At 34.8% G+C, this 23,905-nt stretch overlaps 1 protein-coding gene across 1 annotated transcript; it reads right to left on the reverse strand.

The window, feature by feature from the left end:
• Nucleotides 1-7,002: 7,002 nt before the first annotated feature.
• Nucleotides 7,003-12,355, reverse strand: LOC127709022 (WD repeat-containing protein on Y chromosome-like). Its single transcript, XM_052214297.1, has 2 exons — nucleotides 8,834-12,355; nucleotides 7,003-8,159 (listed from the first exon to the last, which is right to left on the reverse strand). Exons 1-2 carry the CDS (start codon nucleotides 12,329-12,331, stop codon nucleotides 7,803-7,805), a joined length of 3,855 nt encoding a protein of 1,284 aa, XP_052070257.1. The 5' UTR covers nucleotides 12,332-12,355; the 3' UTR covers nucleotides 7,003-7,802.
• Nucleotides 12,356-23,905: the final 11,550 nt, after the last annotated feature.

Here is a 23,905-nt window from a genome sequence, read left to right on the forward strand (position 1 = left end):
ATGCATGTTAAGTCTTATTTGCAAGCCTTATGCGGCCATGATGACCCAGTTAGAATTGTCTACTTGATACAAATTTTGAAATGGTTTTTGTCTTTAATTAATTTCTTGCTATAACGCCTGGTATGAATTGGCTTGTGAGAATTACCATTGTCTTTATTTTCTTGTAAATACATTGTTGCTTGTTTTATTGTCTTGGTATCATTGACGTTTCTAGAAAAATCATTGTTTTGCGTAACTAAAATAGTTGATTATAAAATGGTGTTTGTTTCGTTTCTGTGTCTCGTTTTTGGCAAATCCATTCCATCATAGATAAATACCAGTGTTTTACAATCCAACAAACTTAGTCTAATTTCAGATGACAAAGGTTCCATACTGGTATATCAATACAGAAGACTGGATACATGAACGTTCACATATTTTATTTTTCCATCCAACATATATACAGTCAGTTCATAAAACATATTTACAGCAATCATGGCAATATACATTAACCCACCGCTACTCGCAGATCGAGGGCGGGGCGAACCGATGCGTCACAATTTCTCTCTCTTTTCTCTACCTTTTTTTCAAAATCAACCTTTATAAAACATGTTGATAGAAAAGTTTTGACCAATGAAAATAGAAAAAGGTACTTATAAACAAATAGTTTCCAAACAATGAAATATATCAAAAGCAGATTAAATTAAGACTTAGTGTTAATTGACATTATTCACTCTATATGCAGTTTGTGTGTTGACAAATAAATTACATTGATGACCATTGATGTCAAAAAGTATTCTCACGACATAATCTTAATCTTAATCCATCAATATTTCCTAGTAACGCGAACACGACTAACAAATGTCTCTTATCAAATTATTTGAAAATAGTTCAAAATCTTGTTTCCCGAACAAAATGCACTTCTTGCTTAATAAAAATATTGAAACTTAATTACTTATGAGAAATTATTACTTTTGATACCAAACACGACATAAAAAAAGGAAAATGCTAAAATTCACAATTTCACGCATTTTTACAACATGACATCATTCACGTATCGTTATTGAAAACAGTGCTTTCACTGGTCATATCGATAAAAAAAAATATTGTCATTTTATGTTGAATAGCATAAACTAGGCTTGCAAATAGTGAAAAATAAGCATTGAAAATTAAAAGACACCAATTTTTAATACTCGATTACTCCTATTTCCCGTCATGTTCAACTTTTTGTGTTCTATCGTATTTGTCATACCAAAATCTACGTCACTGAAACCGAAAATCGGAAAATGGCGGATTATTTGTTCTAGTTTGATCCCAATAAATAAGAAATGAAATATTATACAAGCCACCAATATGAACAAACGAGTACAACGGTTTTAATAAAAGCTGGTTAACACATGATAAAGGAAAAATCACTTTGTTCTTACTGTGCTATACTCTGGATAATGAACAGCTAAGGTGTGATTAAATTATATATACCGATTTGATTGGTCAATAACTGTTTTAGAACATGACGACATCAATTTACATGAACTTTTTGGAAATATTCTGACGATATTCAATCCAAGGTTTTCAAAGTTTTCTTGTAGGATAAAGAAAAGGTAAAATACGCATTAAAATAGTAAAAGGTTGGTTACTTTTAAACTATAACTTTTTTGATATCTAGGCTTCCTCCTAAATTGTTACAGTACTTGGAGAATTGTGCTTTAATAGCAAATCTTTGTTTCTGTTAGATTTATTAACATTTTTTATATTAATTCGTGACAATCAAATCAAATCAAATACTTTTTCTTTTAAGTCGCCAAGACAAATGATAATGCAACATAAGCTCGGAGTGACCATTTGAACCAACATAAACGACCTGTCTATTGTTGAACACAATATATTGCCCTCTTGTGACGTGCTAAGGTGGTTTTTGTCGTTTGATCGCTCTCTTATTGGCGTATAACCCAAATCTATGTCTGATGCACTTTCAAATCGGTGTATGACAAATCATAAACGAAAGGGTTATTGAGTAAAGATTAATTGCTTTTCTTTCTCTCAAGAATATGCCCAGAGGAAGATTATTCGAAGAGAGATGTATTTAAATTTATAGTGCAAAGTAAACAAAACAAAAACCGTTTCAATTGCAATCTTCCCCCTCCCCCCCCCCCCCCCCCCTCATCTTTTTTTCATTCTGAAGACATGTCTCATCTAAACGAAGTCTGATTATCTCCAACTTACTAATATGTTTTTTTTCTGTTATGGCACATACTTGAATATAAATCTCATTTAATTCGATCCCAAAATAATATTCACTTAAAAGGAATTAATATTTCAAAAGTCGTAATAAATTCCATTGAGAACAAAACTAATCCAAATCAGGTTTCAGCTATTTGGATATGTTAAGAAATTACCATTTTTTTTTTATCTTGTTTGACTTTGAAACACTGATTTAAGATTAATGTGTACACATAATATCATTAAGTGTTCTAAGGAAGAGAAGCACTTTCTATTTCATAATTTGAAACGACAAAGGGTATACAAAGTTGTTAGTTGACCAACTATGCCGTAATTGCAAGGTCAGTGGCGGATCTAAAGGGGGAAGAGGGCGTACGTCCCCCCTTTTGGTTGGAAAATATATAATGTTTAATCTAAAATCGTCAAACTTTTCTTATGGAATTACGCCTAAGTCTATGCCTTTGAAAAAATCATGGATCCGCCCCTAAAGATAAGAGTGCATTTGAACTGTGCAGTATATCTGAGGTAGTAAATGCACACATTAGCTATGCATTATCCAGATTATAGCTAAAATAAGTAAGAACAAACAGATTCTGCCTTTGTCGTGTGTTAATACTTTTTAAATATTTATTCATTTTTAGTGACTATTTCGGAATCGAATTTAATGACGTTCATATTTAAGTATGTGCCAAAAACAGGAAAAATAAATATAGATGTTACAGATCAATCATACCATGATTAGATGCGACATGTCTTAAAAATTGGTCGCCGAATACAGTTTTAAAAAAGAGGACAGTTAAATATTAAAAGTATTATAATTTTTTTTCTGTTTACTTTGCACTTTAGAGAAAGTAAAGCAAGAACTCTATACTCACAAAACATTTTTAACCCCACCGCATTTCGCGCCTGTCCAAAGTCAGGAACATCTCTTTTTCAATTAATCTTCCTCGATCTGAGCATATTCTTGAAAGTAAAACAAGTAATATGTACTCACAAAACATGTTTAACCCCGCCACATTTTACACCTGTCCCAAGTCAGGAACCTCTAGCCTTTGTTAGATTGTGTTTTTTTTTTATATTTTGGTTCGTTTGTATGTTTCGTAGTTTAGTGTGGCGTCATTTCGCTGAACTAGTATACATTGTTGATAAGAGGCCAACTAAATAAGCCTTTCAAACCATCAAAAGAAAAATATTATCACCGAACAGAAAAAAATAGAACAAACTATTGCAAAAGTTTTGCTGCCAAATTTTTATTCCAACTAACGCCATCACGAGTTGGTTGACCGTTATGGAATATCCGTTTCACAGAAGATAGCGGATATGTTACAGTTGTCGTAACTACAATCCCGTCCCCCTTTCCCCGAATGTGACCTACCGAATTAGATTTATCAGCTATTTTGTACTTACACGAGCAACACGACGGGTGCCACATGTGGAGCAGGATGTGCTTACCCCTTCCGGAGCACCTATCACCCCCGGTTTTTGTTGGGGCTCGTGTTGCTCACTCTTCAGTTTTCTATGTTATGTTTTGTATACTGTTCGTTTTTTTTCATTTTTTGCCATGGCAATTTTAGTTTGTTTTTTTTACTTATGAGGTTGAATATCCCTTTGGTGCCTTTATTCTTCTATCGGACACCAATCACGATTTCCTTTTGTTAAGCAAGATGTATCTTGTTTCTTGTATATCTAATTAAACATTCACACCATGATGCGACACAGAAGGTACGTCTTTACTGAAGAAACAAAAATAATTCCAGGAAGACGGAGTTCACAAGGATATTTGCTGATGATATTGATTATAAATTCGCACTGTTTATCAATCTTTTGATGTACGAATATATTGTTCTTGTGCCTCTAGGTTTTCATTAATCGACTCGGAAAAGGCTGGTATACTCATATTACTTTACACAAGGTCGTGTTTTTCTCAGACAGCTTATGACATCTTTACACTAAATCCATTTGTTGTGTACGGATGAATATTTTAGTATTTGAAAGTGGCTTGGAACTAGCTTTCAGTAACTGCGAGTATTCTTAAATCCGTACTTTGAGTCTTTAGTCTTTTTCTAAGTATTTTGTTTTGTGTGTGTGTGCGCGCGCATTGTGTCGATCTGACGAGTCAAACCTTCTTCAACTGATTTTTACAATTTTTTCGTAGGTTGTAATGTTACACCACTGTCCTACGAGTAGCAATTTTATCAGCAATCAAAGCCGGGCTTCAAAGTTATTGTGAAACTACCTATTCTAGAGGTGGCATGAATCGGATGTGGATACTAAAAAAATTCAAAGATTTTTAGAGTACATACATTCTAAGTCTCTTTCATCTTGCAAAAGTATTAAAACATTTGACTTTTCTATACTTTACACATGTATTCCCAATTCCAAACTTAAAGACAAATTGAAAGAGCTGGTCCTGCTTTCTTTCATAAAAAAAGAATGGTCAATGTAGATACAAGTATCTTGTCTTAAGGAGGGATAAATCGTACTTTGTAAAAAATCACTCTGATTCAAACAAAAAATTCTCTGAAACTGACATTATCAAGATGCTTGATTTCTTGATTGACAACATATTTGTTACGTTTGGGGGACGTTTTTTTTTCAACAAACAATCGGCATTCCCATGGGAACCAACTGTACTTCTCTTCTTGCCGACTTGTTCATTTGTTCATATGAGGCTGACTTCATACAGGAACTTCTTATGAAGAAAGAAAAGAAGTTAGAAGTATCCTTTAACTTTACTTTCCGCTATATAGATGATGTTGTCTCACTAAATAATTCAAAATTTGGTGACTATGTTGAATGCATCGAACTTGATATAAAGGATACAACAGATGCAGTTGAGTTTGCTTCATATCTTAACTTACATCTAGAAATTGACAACGATGGCCGGTTGAAAACAAAACTTTACGACAAAAGGGATGATTTCAGCTTTCCAATTGTGAACTTTCCATTTCTGTGCAGCAACATTCCAGCAGCGCCTGCATAAGGAGTTTATATCTCCCAGTTGGTACGATATTCCAGGGCTTGTATTTCCTATCATGATTTCCTTGATAGAGGGTTGCTGCTCACAAGGAAGCTATTAAACCAAGAGTTCCAAGTGGTGAAGTTGAAGTCATCCCTTCGTAAATTTTACGGACGCCATCACGGTTTGCATGGTTGACCGTTATAGATTTTACGTTTCACAGATGATAGCGATTATGTTCCAATTGTCGTAACTACAATCCCGTCCCCCTTTCCCCGAATGTGACCTACCGAATTAGACTTATTAACGGGTTTGTACAAACATGAGCAACACGACGGATGCCGCATGTAGAGCAGGATGACGATTGTGCTTACCCTTCCGGAGCACCTGAGATCACCCCCAGTTTGTGGTGGGGTTCGTGTTGCGGACGTCTTCACTCTTCTGTGTTGTGTTTTGTGTTCTGTTGTTTGTTTGTTGGTCTTTTTCTTTTTAGCCATGGCGTTGTTAGTTTATTTTTGACTTGTGAATTCGAATGTCCCTTTGGTATCTTTCGCCTCTCTTTTAGGGAAGGACTGAGCACTTGCAAACATGTTTAACTCCGCAATATGCTGTATGTGCCTGTCCAGAGTCAGAAGCCTGTTATTTCCATGGTTTTCGTTGGTTGCCGTCTATCATATTTGTTTTTCATTTATTGTTTTTTAATTAAACCAGGCTGGTGGTTATCTCGTTTAAACTGTTGAATATTTTGTCATGTCGGGACCTTTAATAGCATTCTATACGGTATGTGTTTTAGTAATTGTGAATGCCGTATGGTGACCTATAGATGCTTTCGTTTACGTCATTTGGTCTATGTGGATAGTTTTCTCAATGCAATCACGGAAGAAAGAAAGGTTTCAACATGCCTGTAGCCCTTGCTGTTGACTACACATTAGAACATATATCCTAGCTAATCATACAAAATGGGATGTGGCTAGAGGAACATCGCCATCTGAAAAAGGGAACTTTTTTATGGAAAAGTTGAAATCATCTCTTTTCTCGTATAATTCAGTTTCAGTTTTATTATTTTGTACCACATAGACTGAGTTATGTTTAAAAATGGACCAAATTGACTGTCATATAACTGGGAAAACGTGTTATCTTACTATGCGGTATGGGTTTTGCTCCGATTGTTGAATGCCGTACGGAGATCTATAGATGTTAACTTCTACGTCATTTAGTCTCTGGTGAAGAGTTGACTCATTGGCAATCATACCACATCTTCTTATTTTGATATTCTTGTTGATTGTCTTGTTTGTGTGTCATTTTTCTCGGAGGGATCGGTTGTTGGTGGTTAGTGAGGTATGTATGTTAATTGTATTGTCTGATATTTGTTTATTTCACGAGTAGGACTCATTCTTAAATAAATAATTTGTAAATTGGGAGACATTTCACGCTAAATGATTGCAGAAGGGAGCTGAGGACTGAAAGAAATCATAAATGAAATGGATAAAGATACACTGTCCACCCGCGCCCTTTATTTATAATGTTCAAAAGAAGATAAAGAATACATTTAAGAAATCAAACACCTTGCGGTGGTATAATTTTTTTATTTTTTTATAAAAGTGACCGCTTATCTAAAAAGTTGTATAATCGGGACTTGATTTGGCAAACACAAGAATGGTTTGGATCGCAGGGTTAGACAAACTAATTATTCAAGATAAACAAGTTACCGTCTTAAAAAACATATAAATATACAAATGTAAAAGATCTGTTATTTTGCTGTTCCAATAAAACAAAATTGAAGGTGGACTGTTTTCATTGAATTTGGCAGAAAATGAAATTTATACAAATTTTGATGTTATAAGAAAAAACCTGATCCGCAAATTTTCTGTTAAAAGACATATGTTCCATCTTGTCTTTGTTTTAACAATGACTGGCCATATAATATTTGCCGAAAAATTCTAATTTGAAATTTTAGCTAGAAACAGGACCCATATTTGGGCCTTTTCAAACCTATTCTTTTATAATAAATATAGGTTAGATTAGACTTCATATTTTACGCGATGTAAAACGGCAGTACATGTGTTAAGTGTTCATATTATGTACATCTAGAAAATGCATCACAGTATATTCAGGGATAGCTAAAATGGGTAAAGCCTTCCGATACCTTATATGCAGTTCACAAATATTTCGCTGTCCACTGAATGAAAAACTACTTATTTTCTGAAATATGTCTACGAGCTTGTGAGCTAAATGAGATTTAAATAAAAACTAAACAATAATATCACACAGTTCTAGTACAAAAATTGTTTTCCAAGAATAAAATATGTTAGTAAATGTCAATTTGAAAGCAACACAGTTACACAAATTTACATGAAAAAGTGTTTCTTTGTATACACGAAACTCGGTCAAAGCGCATGAAATTCGATTTTTAAAGCATCAGGGAACGTTGCGAGATGAACTCTTTCGTGTACCTAATTGAAAGAAATTCAAACATTTAAAACTATTGTTCATACAAAGCCTTATATACATTTTAGTTGTACCACTATCTAATGTGTGAAACATAGCAGTTATGGTCTGTGTACATTGCGTGTGCTAGCGTAATAAAACAGCTATGTTGTGCCACTGTGTACAGGACAATAGACCCACCGATTTAACCTGATGCTCATTTGTGCTCATTTGTGTTCTCCTCCAGTATTTTATCGATGAGGTCCGTCTCATGGGGCGCTTCTTTTACTTTTAGATCAGCAAAGAGGGAATCTGGTTTCTTCTGAATTTTGTTCTGTGCACGCTTGATTCTACCCATTTGATTTTTACCCTTTGGCAATGGAGGTTTGTTGGTTATCTTATTGAACAGTCCAATGAGTGCAGGTCCTTTTTCCTGTTTTCGAGGTTCTCCTTTCAGTTTACTTAGGACCGTTCCACTATAATACTTTGCTCTTATGTCTTCAAGAACCTTCATTTGCTCTGCGTCCATATCCAGATTGAGATCAGAGTATGGTAAACATCGGAAGACAGAAATCTAAGGGAAAAAGATAAATTGAATAGGGCACTGCATTAATATGAAATTTGTCTTGTTAGATGATTTTGTGACATCGCCAAATGAAAAATTGTTACCATTAACATGATGGGCGTCACTCGTGGAGCAGGAATTGCTCACCATTCCGCTGCCCATTAGCTCAAAACTTTTTTTGTGGGGTTTGTGTTGCTCAATCTTCAATTTTCTGAGTTGTGTTTTATAGACTGCTCGTCGCTTTTTTGTTAGGGTGGTGTTGTATGTTTTTCTTCGACTTTAGGTTTTGTCAACACGTGACCTCTATCTGATACCCTCCTTTCTTTTGACGAACCACAACACTTACAGTCAAGTCACAGTGACTTGACTATTCTGTGTTTTTACACTTTTACTACACATACTCTAGATTGTCAAATGGGAGGTTTCTGGGCATGAAAAACTGGTTTAACATGTTAGTCGGTTTTTTTCTTTGTTTGTACGACTGGTTTTTTTTGTGAGGAGTCGGGTATTGGTGGCTGGTGTAAATTTGTTGTGCTGTCCAATATTTTGGGTAATTTATTTTTACTTTTATGTTTTATTACTGAACAATCTCTAATTCCTTTACATGTTGTCCATCTGTCTTGGCTGGAATTTTTTAACAATAGAGAAATCAGAAATGACGCAGTACTAGATTACAAACTTACCGATGAGTTAATTGCAACAAACTTATCCATGGTTGGAAGCATTCTGTGTCTCATTGTTTTCTTGTAAGTTTTTCCTAGTATCTCACTTCCACTACTCTTTTTAACTTTTGTTCGACCTGAATGAGCTGATCTCGGCTTTACGTGTTGGTCGCTCTTAGCAGTTGTGTCAGAAACCAATTCGTCTGTACCCATTTCAAATTCGTCTTCTTCTTCCACCTCCCCAGTCTTTGTTCGAGCAAGCATCAAAGCTGCATCAATTGCTTGTGTCCATAAACCCGAACGCCCTTGGTTAAGGACCTTCAGAGTACTGGCAGAACCGACACGATGTAAATCTGAAGGAATGCGTATTCTTGGTGTTGGTACACGTTTTAAGACCGTAGGGATTGACTTCCAGGGCTCGCCGAATGTACCGATGTAGCATCCATTCAAAGTCCAAACTCGAATTGCGCAATCACTGCTCGCAGTAATGAGAAGTTTGTCTTCTTCAACATACTCAATCTTGTTAATTATTTTGGTGTGAGCACGAAATGAGTTTACCAAGAAAGGCCATTTTAATGTTATTTTTGGCAAAGTTGACGAAGGCGGTGGTCTAGTAGCAATATCGGGCGGTCTCTTTTCCGCCGAAACAAGACTGTTTGGTGGTTCTTCAGAACAATACATAAGTCTAACAAATGTGAAGGTCTCGTTGAGGTAATTCCATCGACTTGCTCTTTGTGACACTGATGTGACTGATTTTGTACAGTATTCTGTTATATCCCAAATTTTGATGTAACCACAGCTATCTGCAGTGAACAACAACTTGTTGTTGATATCTGTACTCATTGTATGCACACTTTCACCAACTTTGTGAGCCGCATTAAACTGGCCTAAAAGTCCGCCCTGGTGATGAATTGACCAAGCACGAACCCAACCTTCAGCACCGCTTGTCATCATGATTGCTGTTTCTCCGTTTTCTCGATCACGTGATTCCAAAAACAGAATGCATTCGATGGCTGACTCATAGAGTTTGCACAATTCGTCATACTCCTCTCGTCTGCTCAGCTGGTTTTTGTTTGCCTCTTCGGATACTGGTGATTGACTGTGAAATAACGGGAGTAACGGGTGATCAACCTGTGTGTCATCCACACGATTCAACTTTCGAGACCACTTGTTTTCTTTTAACAGAACGTTTTCTTTCACTCTGCTCAAAATGTCCTTATTTTGTCGCAAGAAACTTAACTTTCTAGTTTTCATTTTCATCATTTCTTCGTTGGCAACGGATCCAAATGTCTTCAGTATGTCTGCTGAAATGTCATCTTCTTGATTCTCTTTCAAAACTGGCTCTGGACGAGTTTCTAAGCACTTAGTTATATTTTCCCCGATTGGCTGTGTGCCTTTGTTAGCATTTAAAGTACAATAAACGTGTCCTGTGTCACGTGACCAAACGACGATGTCGCCATCATATGCACCTGTAGCGATGATGTTTGGACTCAGGTGTGTCATGCACAAAATGTCTTCGTTATGCTTTTGTTTCCATTCTTTTCTATATTCTTCATCTCCACCATCAACATAAATGTATACTTGTCGTGACCATCCAGTTACAAAAATTCGATGATTAACGCTGACTACTCCGCTTATTTCCAATTTGTCGGGTGAAATTAATGTTTGTAGACAATTTCCATTATTAAAGTTCCACACCTTAACACTTCCGTCTCTTGCACCGGTGATGACACGACGTTGTGGTCCATCAAACGTCATTGTTGTAATCTCTACTGGAACTTCAAATCCTCTTTCTTCTCGTGAGTGTGCGTTTACCGTCTGTATGACTTTCTCACCACTGTGTAAATCCCAAACGGTAATTACAGAATCTTGACATGCACTTACAACAAACCTGAAAGTCTTGTTGTAAAGTGCTGTTACCACTGGTTTGTTATGTGATCGTATCTCTGCTACTTGTACTTCTTCGTCCACTTTTTCTAACATGGCAAGCTGGTTTGTTGCAATGATTAGAGTCTGTAAAACAGGGTTAAAGTACACCGAAGACAAAGAATATTTTCCCAATTTGACAACTCTGCCACCCACTTGCTGGAGACAGGCTTGGTCTTTTAAGTCGTACACACGAATATTTTTTGCTTTATCAATGCTGATCGTCTGATTTCGACGAGAGTTTATAATCACGTGACTAATCGGTTTTGAGTGCCCCTTCAGAATGGAAATTGCTTTGCTGCATACATATGGGTTCCATACTCTAACCCAATAATCCATACCTCCCGTGACCAGTATGTTGTTTTCCGGGCAATAATCGAAACAAAGAATTCCCTTGTTAATTTTAAAAACAGACTGATTTGTTCTTTTCTTTTCAAATTCGAATAAACACAAAGATGTTTCTGTGGTTTGGCAGCAAGACACTATGGAAGATAACTCTGGAATGTATTTGACTTGTAATACCCAGTCCGTATGTAATCGGTTAAATCTATATCCTTTGGCACCTTTAAAGAAACCTCTTATAATTTCTGGTACACTTATCTGTTTGCATGCATTCCGCTTTGCACCAAAACACCCAAAAAGACCTCCAAGGAGACATTGGTCGAAAACAAAAACACTGACACTCCCTGACGTGTCTCCATAGGCAAAAATTGCATGATTTAAATCTTGTATATTTACCCAATAATCCATACATGTAACGCAGTCGTCCAGTCCTGTTAGGTAGTAACGCTTCAGAAAATTATTACCATGTATGTCATATATAGTAATGTCACGGTCCGTTGAGGCTAATGCAATCATACCAACATTATACATGCATGCTAGATCGACCATCCATGGGTGTGTTGCTCGATCTCCAAATTCAGTTATAACATTGAAACTTTCTATATGTTTCATGTTCATATTCCATGTCAACATAATTCCTTCTTTGCTAAGGGTTACATATTTACCGTTTGTGTGATCTATGAAGTTTTTACCTGCCTTTTTCTGAATAGAGGGGTAGAATTTAACAGCTACTATACTTTCCCGGTGTTTACTAGGTATTGGAGTTGTTTCTTGTGGGAGTGGTCTCTGGCGCATCATCTCAATCATCAGCGTTTTCCCCTGATACTCTAGTAAGTTATATGTAACATATTCTTCCCAGTCCACCTTTTCATCACAGTTTGCGTCTACTTTCATGAACAGAATTTCAATTTCGTTATCCGTCATTCTATGTCCGACTGTTTTCCTCATGGCGTCTTTAAATTCGTCAATGTCAAGTCCGTCTTCGTCTGCAGCAAATATAGCTTGAAGTTGTGCATACCTCACTGCGGCTGCTATTTTATCTGGATCAAAATCTTCTTTTTTATCGCCCTTCTTTGCAAATTTGCGCTTACTACTGTTAGTATTCGTCGATTCCGAATTCGGAACGGGTTTCGTTGAAGCTGTAAACTGGACTGTTTGTTTTATTTCTGGTAAGTTTATTGACGATTTATCTGACCCTTTATGAAGCTGGTAATTTGAAGATATGGCTTTTGAGGCTGGTAACGTAAGCATTTTATTTTCTATCGTATCTTACAAGATTCCTTCATAATAGCTAAACCGTTGCGAAGGAAGTTACGTTGGCCAACATGCACAAAATAACGTTATGTTGTTTGGCGCAAACAAAACAACATAGGATACGTTTTTAAATGGGCTTACGGTCATAATATAAGAGGGAGTGGACAGCTTTTGAGGGAGGTGGGAGATGGGGGCGGGAGGTGTGAGAAGGGGGTGGGAGGTGGGAGAGAAAAAAAGATTCTAAAAGTGGGAGGTGGGAGATAGGGGGCGGGAGGTTGGAGAAGGGGGACGGGAGGTAGGAGAAGGGTACCCCCTGTCCATCCCCTCATATAAACTTTACTCAGTACTCGGAGAAAGAAATTTGTGCTCGTGACACCAAATCCAGTATTTTAATTGGTTGAATTCTGAGTCTGAGTACGATAATCGTATATAAACATGTATACAATCATTTATAAAATAATAACATTCTAACTAAAAATCAGTCTGGCTTTACACGGGGGATTTAACTCTGCTGTCAACAAATTGATGAATATTTCAAATGACTTTGGGCAAGCTTTAGACAATGGGAAGGAGATAAGGGTGGTATTTTGTGATATAAGTAAGACCATTGACCGTGTTTGGCACAAAGGTGGGACTTAACTCTGCTGTCAACAAATTGATGAATATTTCAAATGACTTTGGGCAAGCTTTAGACAATGGGAAGGAGATAAGGGTGGTATTTTGTGATATAAGTAAGACCATTGACCGTGTTTGGCACAAAGGTTTATTATTGTTCTTATGTTGTACTGTTACACCACTGTCCTAGGTTTGGGTTGAGCGCTCACAAACATGTTTAACCCCGCCACATTCTTTATGTGCCTGTCCCAAGTCAGGAGCCTGTAGTTCAGTGGCGTTGGTTCATGTCTGTCAAATTTTTTTTTCGTAAATTGTTTTGTTATAAATTAGGCCGAAAATTTTCTCAATCGAATTGTTTCATATTTTTCATGTCGGGGCCTTTTATAGCCGACCATACGGTATGGGTTTTTCTCATTGTTGAAGGCCGTACGGTGCCTATAATTGCTTACATCCACTCCATTTGAACTTTGGTTGATAGTTGTCTCATTGACAATCATACCACATCTCCTTATTTTTATATTCGAGAAGCAGGTGTTTCGGGTTCCTTATTAAAATGGTTTGAAAATCATCTCACTAGAAGAGTCCAAAAAGTGCTAATGAACGGTTCAAACTATGAATGGCTACCGGTAAATGCAGGAGTTCCACAAGGGTCCATTCTGGGCCCTCTCCTCTTTGGAAGATTTATTAACGACATAGTTGAAGACATTCACGCTAAAATTAAACTCTTTGCAGATGAAACTTCTTTATATATCATTGTTGATAATCCATCAGAATCAGCCACTACTTTGAATATTGACTTAGACAAAATTCACAATGGTCCAAGAAATGGCTTGTGAATTTCAACGCCCAAAAGACAGAAAGTATGATTATTTCTAAAAACTAAATAAACCTCTCCACCCCACTTAAAGTGAATACTCAACAGTTTTAAAAAAAATAGTTGAAATGCATAAACATTTTTGTGTCTTTTTTACAAATAACGGAAGCTGGAATGACCATATTGAATATATTGCTAAAAAAATCATACAAAAGAATACTAGTAAACATAATGAGGAGAAAACTAACTAGCATGAATAAATTGTATATTGAAACTAAATGGGAAAAAATGTCCGAAAGAAGATTCAATCATAGATCAGTCCTTTTTCATAAAATTTTGAACAACATTTAAACACCAGATTATCTTAGAGACGCTATGCCCGATTCAGTGGGAAGTAGATCAAACTTATTCGTTCAGTGTATACTACTTGTTTTTGTGTATTGTCTTTTTGATCGAGTTAAGCCATTTCAATTGATATTTTATTGTGTGTCTTTTTATATTATAATTTTATACCACTGTTTCATGTTAGGGTGAAAGTTGGCGCCTGTTAAAACGTTTTAACCCGCTGCATTTTTATGCACCTGTCTTAAGTTAGGAGCCTGTTGTTCAGTGGTTGTCGTTTGTTGATGTGGTTCATAAGTGTTTCTCGTTTTTTATATAGATTAGACCGTTGGTTTTCCTGTTTGAATTGTTTTACACTAGTCTTTTTGGGGCCCTTTATAGCTTGCTGTTCGGTGTGAGCAAAGGTTCCGTACACGTGAAGGCCGTACTTTGACATATAATTGTATACTTTTTACGCATTGTGACTTGGATGGATAGTTGTCTCATTGGCACTCATACCACATCTTCTTATTTATAATGACCATTATACAAGACAATGTAATAATGTTATTCAATATAATACACGGACCCGTTTATACTCAGAGTATGTTTTCAGTCCCAGCGACATCCAAGTCATGGAATAGGCTTCATTTAAACGTAAGAAAATGTGAATTTCTTTCAATTTTTAATAAACAAATTTGTACTCAAAATAGTAAAGTCCCTCCTTATTACTATGTAGGAAATCGATTTGGACTCACTTAAGGATGAACTCGAGTTCATTAATTTCTCATCTATTTCTTCGGAATTTAGTAGACTCTCCAAACTGTCGTTGTGGTGACTTGGAAACAAATTCTCATTTCCTATTATCCTGTCCAATATATACCAATTTAAGGCAGGAACTTCTGCTTTCAATTTCAGATTTTCAAGTTCAATTTGACATTAATACCTTGCTATTTGGTTCAACCGTACTATCGGACGAGCAAAACAGCCTTTTATTTAATTTGGTACAGAAAAATATATACTAGGCAAAAAAAGAAACGTTACATGTTTGTAAGGTCATTTATATCTTTTATAACAAAAAAATGATAACAATAAGTTGATGGAATAGTTAGCTAACATAATTTTGAAGAGAACAATAACAGGTTTTCTCTATTTGAAACAATATTGCACATTTTCGGACAATTTTAACAGGACGAGTACAAAATTCAAGTTAACATGTCAATACCGTGTTTGACCACCTCTTGCATTTATGACCGCCTGACACATCCGTCGCATCGAATCAATTAGACGTCGGATAAAGTCTTGAGGGATGTTGTTCTATTCCCTGAAAAGTTCTGTTTGGAGCTGGGCGAGCGTTTCCGGTGGATTTTTACTATTTCTGATACGTCGTCCAAGTTCGTCCCAATTTAAAGGTGTTCGATTGGCGATAAATCTGGAGACATGGCTGGCCATGGCAACACACGAATGTGATTATTCTCCAAAAAAGTTCATCGAAATGTGAGCCACGTGACAACGGGTGTTGTCCTGCTGAAAAACGTGGTTAAAACGATGCCTTCGAAGAAACGGGAGAACAACTGGAGCAAGAATTTCGTCCCTATACCTTGTTGTATTTAGGTTACCATCAATAATTTTGAGATCGGTGCGTTCCTGATAGGTTAATCCGCCCCATACCATAATTCCGCCACAACCAAACCGATCTGTTTCCTGTACGCACGCATCAGAAAATCGTTCATTTCGCCTCCGGTAGACCCTGGCTCTGTCGTCGCTAAATTTCAAGTTGAATTTCGATTCATCGGTAAAAAGAACCTGTTTCCATGTTAGCCTATTTTTTTTACATTATTTAACAAATGAGTAAATTTGATAGATAAATCATTCAGGTCACTAGTTTTAATCTTGAAAATATTTGAAATTAATATATGTGATTGTTTTAATTAAAAACCAATGTAACGTTTCTTTTTTTGCCTAGTATAATAAAAACCAAACGATTCAATCCTTGATGCAAATGCTCGATCATTTATAAAACCTAAACATTTCATTCTGCACACAACACTCTATACTATTTATCACGTTTATTCAGTATTTTTTTCATGAAACTTCAATATCTTATTTTTATTTACAAACTGACTATTTCAGAACATGCTATACTTACATGATAATGACCATATAAGAAATTTAATTGTATAATAGGAGACAGATTAATAAAAGCAATTTTGCTTGTTTCTGAACCCTATTCATTTATTTCGTGTATCAGAATAATATACTATATGTATTGATTTATTTGAATAAATATTGTTTAAACTAATCGTACTCGAAATTTTTATGACCGCAAGGCCAGGATGACCAGCGCCATTATTGATAAAAATACAAACTATATACCTACTCTGCCTCTGTGAATCGATTGAATCGATGCACATACGTGAGACAACACTGAATAATGATGCAATACCATGGATATACATTTTTTGTACTTAGGGTTACATGACTGTGAACCGAACTTATTGATTTTTCAACGGTATTGCCCGCATACTATATTGAATTTTCAATTGTGTGTTCGGACACAAAAAGCACGCTAACTAAATTTTGCACCGGAACCTTGCCACTAATATTAGTAAAAATACAAAGACAAAGTATGGCACGTCAAACGTTTCAATATTCAAATACAAACAACAAAAAACTACACATTGTAAAGATAGCCCCTCATGGTACAGTCACACAATGTGGTATGGTTAAACCAATTTATATTTACATATATCGGAATTATAAGAAATAACAAATATATCAAAGGAAAATGCCTTTAATTGCTGTTTCTTATCTTCACAATTTCATGAAAGATCTTCAGCAGTCTTCTAAAAGGCTCTCAACTTACTGTGATATCAAGGTGGTAGCGGCGAAACAAATCGGAGGATGAACCATGGTCACCAAAAATGATTTCAGTTTAAGCATTTGGATGTGGGTTTTATGTTTTCTTGCTATACTGCAGTGCCATATAATAATAAGAACATTCGGTACGATAACCATTGAGACAACTCTATACCATAGACCAAATGACGTAGAATTTAACAAGTATAGGTCACCGTACAGTATAGTATATAGTCAGTATACATCATAGACCAGAATTAATTTTTACGGTGACAAATCTTCCGCCTGAAAAAAATATCATAGAGGAAGAAATAAACCGTTACATCACATCCATGACTCTACAATCTGTCGATACCTGTATCTTGGCATTGCACAATGTCATGTTTTTCTCTGATTGTTAATGACGTCTTTACGCTAAATCCATTGGATGTTGGATGTGTACTAATTGATATTTTATGCCCGCCACATTATGTATGTGCCCGTCCAAAGTCAGGAGCTTGTAATTTAGTGGTTGTCGTTTGTTGCTGTATATCATATTTGTTTGTCGTTCATTATTTTGTACATAAATCAGACCGTTAGTTTTCTCATTTGAATAGTTTTACATTTGTCATTTCGGGGCCTTTTATGGCTGACTATGTGGTATGGGTTTTTGCTCATTGTTAATGACCGTACGGTGACCTATAGCTGTTAACTTCTATGTCATTTGGTCTCTGGTGGGAAGTTGTCTCATTGGCAATTATACCACATCTTCTTATTTTTACATATAGGTTTTTTGGAAAAATTTTGGAATTTTGAAATTTTCCCCCAATATTTTGTTACAATTTTTTGGACAATTTTTTCAGTTTAACATTTTTTTTTTTACCAAAATGTAAATAAATGTAGATAAATTTCGTACCAATTTGAGTTTGTTATGCAAAATTGTGGATTTTAACTCTCAGTATGAATATTGCTGTTCTACAAGAATTACTGTTGTGAACTGTAAAAAGGGTTTAAGGGCATACGGTACAGAAAAGATCCCTCGTTGACTTTCCCTTAACTGATTTCAGCAGTCGAAAATTGGTCTTATCATAACTCTACTTTCTATTTTTTTCCCTCAAAAATGAAAAAAATTGGACACAACACACCAAGACATAAATGTTCTCGAAAGAGTAAGAATGAATGTAGCACCATTTAAAATCGTTTGTAAATCGTACTACTACGTACGAGTGTCTTGTAAAAGAATTAGGAAATAGGAATAGATTAGCACTCAGGTAATCCCACATACAAAAACATATCATTTGACAAGGATGAGATTTTGGCGAATCATAAGTCCTTCATGGCTTCAATGAACATTACATTGAGGACTTACCTTGTTTGTATTGGATACCTAAGCTTCACAAAATTCCGTACAAACAACGGTACATTGCCGGCTCATCTGCATGTTCTACAAAGGAATTGTCCATTAGATTGACAAAAATTCTGTCCGCATTGAAAGCGGGTCTTCAGAAATACTTTGAAACTGCTTACTCGCGTAGTGATATTATCAATATGTTGATTCTAAAAAAAAACTCAAAAGAACTTCTGGATAATTTTAAATCTCGATCTTTCTCTGAAATTAATTCTATCAAAACTTTTGATTTTTTCACCCTGTATACCACCATTCCCCACGTGAAATTGAAAAATCGTCTAAAAGAAATAATCCACAATGCTTTTCAATATAAAAATGGTAGCATATGCTATACATTTATTACTTTTGGATACCATACGGCATATTTTGTTAATAGTGATAGTGAACAAAAAGGTTAAACATGATACACAGAGGAACAAGTGATCAGAATGCTCCAGTTTCTTATTGATAACATACTTGTTGACTTTGGAGGTAGACTTTTTAACAAATTGTCGGCATTCCTAAGGGAACGAACTGTGCGCCTCTCCTTGCCGACCTCTTCTTATTTTCATATGAGTCGGAGTTCCTTTAGACACTTGTCAAAAACAAGAAGATCAAAGAAGCCAGATCATTTAATTTCACATTCAGATAAATTGATGATGTTCTTTCCATAAACAATTCAAACTTATCTGATTGGGTTCCATTAATATATCCTCCAGAACTAGAAATTAAAGAAACAACAGACACGGCTTTCTCTGACTCATTTTTATAGTTATACCTCAAATTTGACATAAGCGGTCAGCTCAGTACCAGAATCTATGACAAACGAGACGATTTTGATTTTGAAATTATCAATTTCTCCACCTCAGTAGCAATATACCAACTTCACCTGCATATGGTTTATACATTTCCCAACTCATTCGGTATTCAAGAGCTCGCAGCTGCTACTCAGACTTTGTAAAACGTCACCAGTGTCTGAGCAGAAAGTTGATGAACCAGGGTTATGTAAAGGAACGTCTCGTCCTTTTTTCTAAAAAAGTTCATCAGAAGATATCAAGACCTTGTTGATAAATATTCCGTATCAACTTCAAAAATAATACATGATGGTCTCGATTTTGTCATCAGCAAATTAAAACATAACTAAATTTGTATTCTTTTCAAACGTTTTTTTGGGATGTATAAATACACATCCACGTTCATTTTTTATATAGAGATTACTCTATCTATATATTACATTATACATATTTTTAGTCTCTGATGCATGATATTGTATTATTAATTGTTTTTGGTTTTAACTAGCTTTCAGTAACTGCGAGTACTTTCGTGTTAATTTGACCTGTTGATACAATTTGTAATGTATTTTTGTTATTTAATGTTTACTTATTCAGTGTTATATCTAGACTCACTATTTTTAATATATACCACCTTTGATAAGTGTTTAGTATGACGATAAATTTTCACTTTTGTTCTCGTACTAGGAACAACAAAATTATTTATTTTGTAAAAATTATTTCCGTACTCCATGTATACCTTACAACAAAATTATTTTTATTTACCTATGTACGTTCTTTTATTTGGCGGCATTTTGTCCAAGGTTATGGTTGTCTTTCTGTTATTGTTTTACATCTAACCCCCTTGTCTGATTAATTTTATATTTAAATTGTGTCATAGATCAAATTTATTTGTTCAGTGTATGTTCACTTGTTTTTGTTAATATGTCTTTTGATTGGGTTAAGCCATTTTAATTGATATTTTATAGTGTGTCTTTCTATGTTGTGATGTTACACTATTGTTTCAGGTAGGTTGAAGGTTGGCGCCTATTAAAACGTTTAAACCCGCTGCATTTGTTTGCACCTGTCCTAAGTCAGGAACCTGATGTTCAGTGGTTGTCGTTTGTTGATGTGGTTCATAAGTGTTTCTCGTTTCTCGTTTTTTATATAGATTATGTGACAGAATATAAGTTCCCCCTAAGTATTTGTTCCAAAGAACGTTTAGCATATAAGAAAAGTTCCATTGGGAACTTTCCTTATATAATACTTTATCCAATGCTAAAAGAAAATTTCCCTCACAAAGGATAAAATATTACATAATGAAAGTTCCCAATGGAACTTTTGTTACATACTTAAAGATCTTTGAAATAAATATTATGGACAATGTTTTGACATTAGAAGTACCAAGAACAACATCAAATAGGGGTGACATGTATCATTAAACACAAAATCATTTTATTAAACAATACCAATATCAACCTGTTAAAATCTATATGATTCATTGACAATCAGAATCAGTCGTATACATATTTTGTTATAAAAGACCTTTACATGTTGGAAAAATTGCCAACAGTGTATTAAGTTTGGGCAAAATTCATTATAGGATGTATACGAGGATGTTATAGACTGAAATGTGTAAGTTCATCTGTGATATTCACCTTTGACCTTGAAAATCAATATGCTTAAAGACAAGGACTAACAGTTTACTAAGTTTGGATAAAATCCATTGCAGGATGTTGATTGACAGTTGTAGATTAATAAAAGTGTCAAGAATTTTTGTTATATAACCAAAAGTACCAGGAAAATTTATTATATGATAAAAGTTCCAGGAATATTTGTTAATATGTAATAAAAGTTCCAAGAATATTTGTTATATAATAAAAGTTTCAGGAATATTTGTTATATAACCATGATACATGACACTCTTTCTTTAATGGAACAAATATTATGAAACCATATCATGATTTAGTTCCAGGAAAATATCTTATGAAGGTGGAAATAATATTATGTAATGTTTGTTCCCAAGAACTTTTATTATCCATAGTTTGGTTCAAGGGGGAACAAGTATTATGCGAAACAAATATATGTTCACAATACCACAACTTCTTATATCTATTGATATATAGATTCTAGGTACTGACGTTGTTTATCATCTTAATTACGTGTTATAGTGTTCTTTTATTTGTCTTTGTAAATTTTTAACGTTTACTGTTTGGTCCATTTTTGGTAATATCCTAGCTATAGGCGTGGCTCGGTACTTGTACATCCCGCCATTGTGTTGGTGTGCTGTGGTCATTTTTCAGTGTAGTCTTTTGTTTCGTCTTTGCGTATGTGCTTTGTTTATATGCCATTTTGTTTTTCTTTGTTGACATATTTGTTTGTTTTTATAGTGATTGAGATTATAACACAATGTTGACTGCTGTACCCCTATTTTTTACATGTTTACATTTTATGTCTGTTTGTTTTGTTCACACATTGTTGTCAATATAATGGAATTTTATGCGACTGTCATACAAGTGAGAAGTTTGGCTAGCTTTAAAACCAGGTTTAGTCAACCATTTTCTACATATGGAAATGCCTGTACCAAGTCAGGAATATGACAGTTGTTTTTCATTCGTTTGATGTGTTTGAGCTTTTGATTTTGCCATGCAATTGTTTAGGGACTTTCCGTTTTTGAATTTTCCTTGGAGTTCGGTATTTTTGTTGTTTTACTATTTTTTGTATTATATAAACGGATTCTGACAACTGATAAAACTTCACTTCGTTTCATCAACTTTCCAAATCGACTCTTTAAATGAAACATACAAATTGGTCAAACTTTTCTAGGACAAACAAACAAACTAAAAGTAAATCAATGATAAATGTCTGAAGAAAAAATGGACCAAATAGGAAAATCAAAACACCTTCTTATTGGTTGCAAATCGAATTGAGAAAAACACAAGTCATTTAGGACTTACATACTTTACAATGCTTTTATAATACCTTACCCAAATAAGAAAATGTTAACCTTTCTCTTGTTCTTGTTTTGTAATTCCATGCATTACACCAAAATCCAAATAACGAAAACGCATACGACAATTAACGTACTGACGAAGTTCCTGACTTTGGACAGACAGACTGAAGCTAACAAAACCTTTAAATAGACTTATTAAGAAGGGATATAGTTACGATACTGTTGTCAGGTCATTAAAGATTGCATATTTTGGCGTTGATATTGATTCACTTATAGGGTCTTTGCATCGGCACTAAACACATTTATTTAAAAACCAGTTGTTGGCATGACACGGGTTATGTTCTTCTCATATATGTTATGATGGTATGATACTAAACCCCTAACGGGAAGGATTGTGCCTGATATTCATATGATGAAGACATAATCTTTCAATCAGTTTAATTGAAGTCTGGAGCTGGCATGTCAGTTAACTGCTAGTAGTCTGTTGTTATATATGTATTATTGTCATTTTGTTTATTTTCTTTGGTTACATCTTCTGACATCAGACTCGGACTTCTTTTGAACTGAATTTTAATGTGCGTATTGTTATGCGTTTACTTTTCTACATTGGCTAGAGGTATAGGGGGAGGGTTGAGATCTCATAAACATGTTTAACCCCGCCGCATTTTTGCGCCTGTCCCAAGTCAGGAGCCTCTAGCCTTTGTTAGTCTTGTATTATTTTTAATTTTAGTTTCTTGTGTACAATTTGGAGTTTAGTATGGCGTTCATTATCACTGAACTAGTATATATATTTGTTTAGGGGCCAGCTGAAGGACGCCTCCGGGTGCGGGAATTTCTCGCTGCATTGAAGACCTGTTGGTGACCTTCTGCTGTTGTCTGTTCTATGGTCGGGTTGTTGTCTCTTTGACACATTCCCCATTTCCATTCTCAATTTTATATGAAAATGTGGTGGGTCTATACTATTTTTTTTTAAATATCAACGCTCTCCCTTTTTAAATATTGATGATAAGTAGATTAACAAGACCAGAGTCATTTAAAGTATGTATAATATATGGACCCCATAGGAAATAAGCCGTATGGCTTTCATGAGCAATCCAGATGATCAGATTAGGTATCAACAACTGTTTTAAGATTTTACGATTTTAGTATGCTTACATGTCTGCTATTGTTGTATACTTCTTTTGTAATGATTTATGTTGATATTTTCATTATAACCAATCATTGTTAATCACAGATGTTAAGTTATGTATTTATTTTGTTTTGTTATGAATGATTTTTATGCTCAGCAATGGGTGCCATAATTGGCTAACAATATATCTTGTATCTTGTATTTGATCAAATAAATCTATTTATCTTTTTGAAATTAAGTCGCTTACAGTACTTGAAAATACACAATATTAATGCAAATATATCGAGAAAAAAAAAGAGAAATCTAAATACTATTAAACATATGGTCAAATCTGTTTTGATGGGTTATAAGGTTTAGTAATTATATTTCCCTTTTTCCTTTTTAATATCTGGACAGACAACAAATTGAACAATTCTAAAATCTTTACATTCACCCTGACTTGAGAGGCAACTTCTTTTCATCAGAGACATATTCACGTGATACATATCTATATATATGTCTCTGTTTTCATACCCTTAAATGAAAAATAGCTCCGGCTAGATAGCACAAGATTAAAAGTATCTTACTGTTTTAATTAGTCATTATTTTAATAAAGTCATTAGATACAAAACAAACAATTTCAAATCAATCAATCAATCAATTTAAAAGCTGTAAAAAAAATTAAAAAAAGAAACGCCGGAAAAATATAGTGTCCGTGTCGTCTGTATTCTAATTTTACAAATCCCAGAAGCGGAAATGCGCATG

The sequence above is a fragment of the Mytilus californianus genome, unplaced genomic scaffold, assembly GCF_021869535.1.
Source record: "Mytilus californianus isolate M0D057914Y unplaced genomic scaffold, xbMytCali1.0.p SCAF_7, whole genome shotgun sequence".
Taxonomy (NCBI): domain Eukaryota; kingdom Metazoa; phylum Mollusca; class Bivalvia; order Mytilida; family Mytilidae; genus Mytilus; species Mytilus californianus.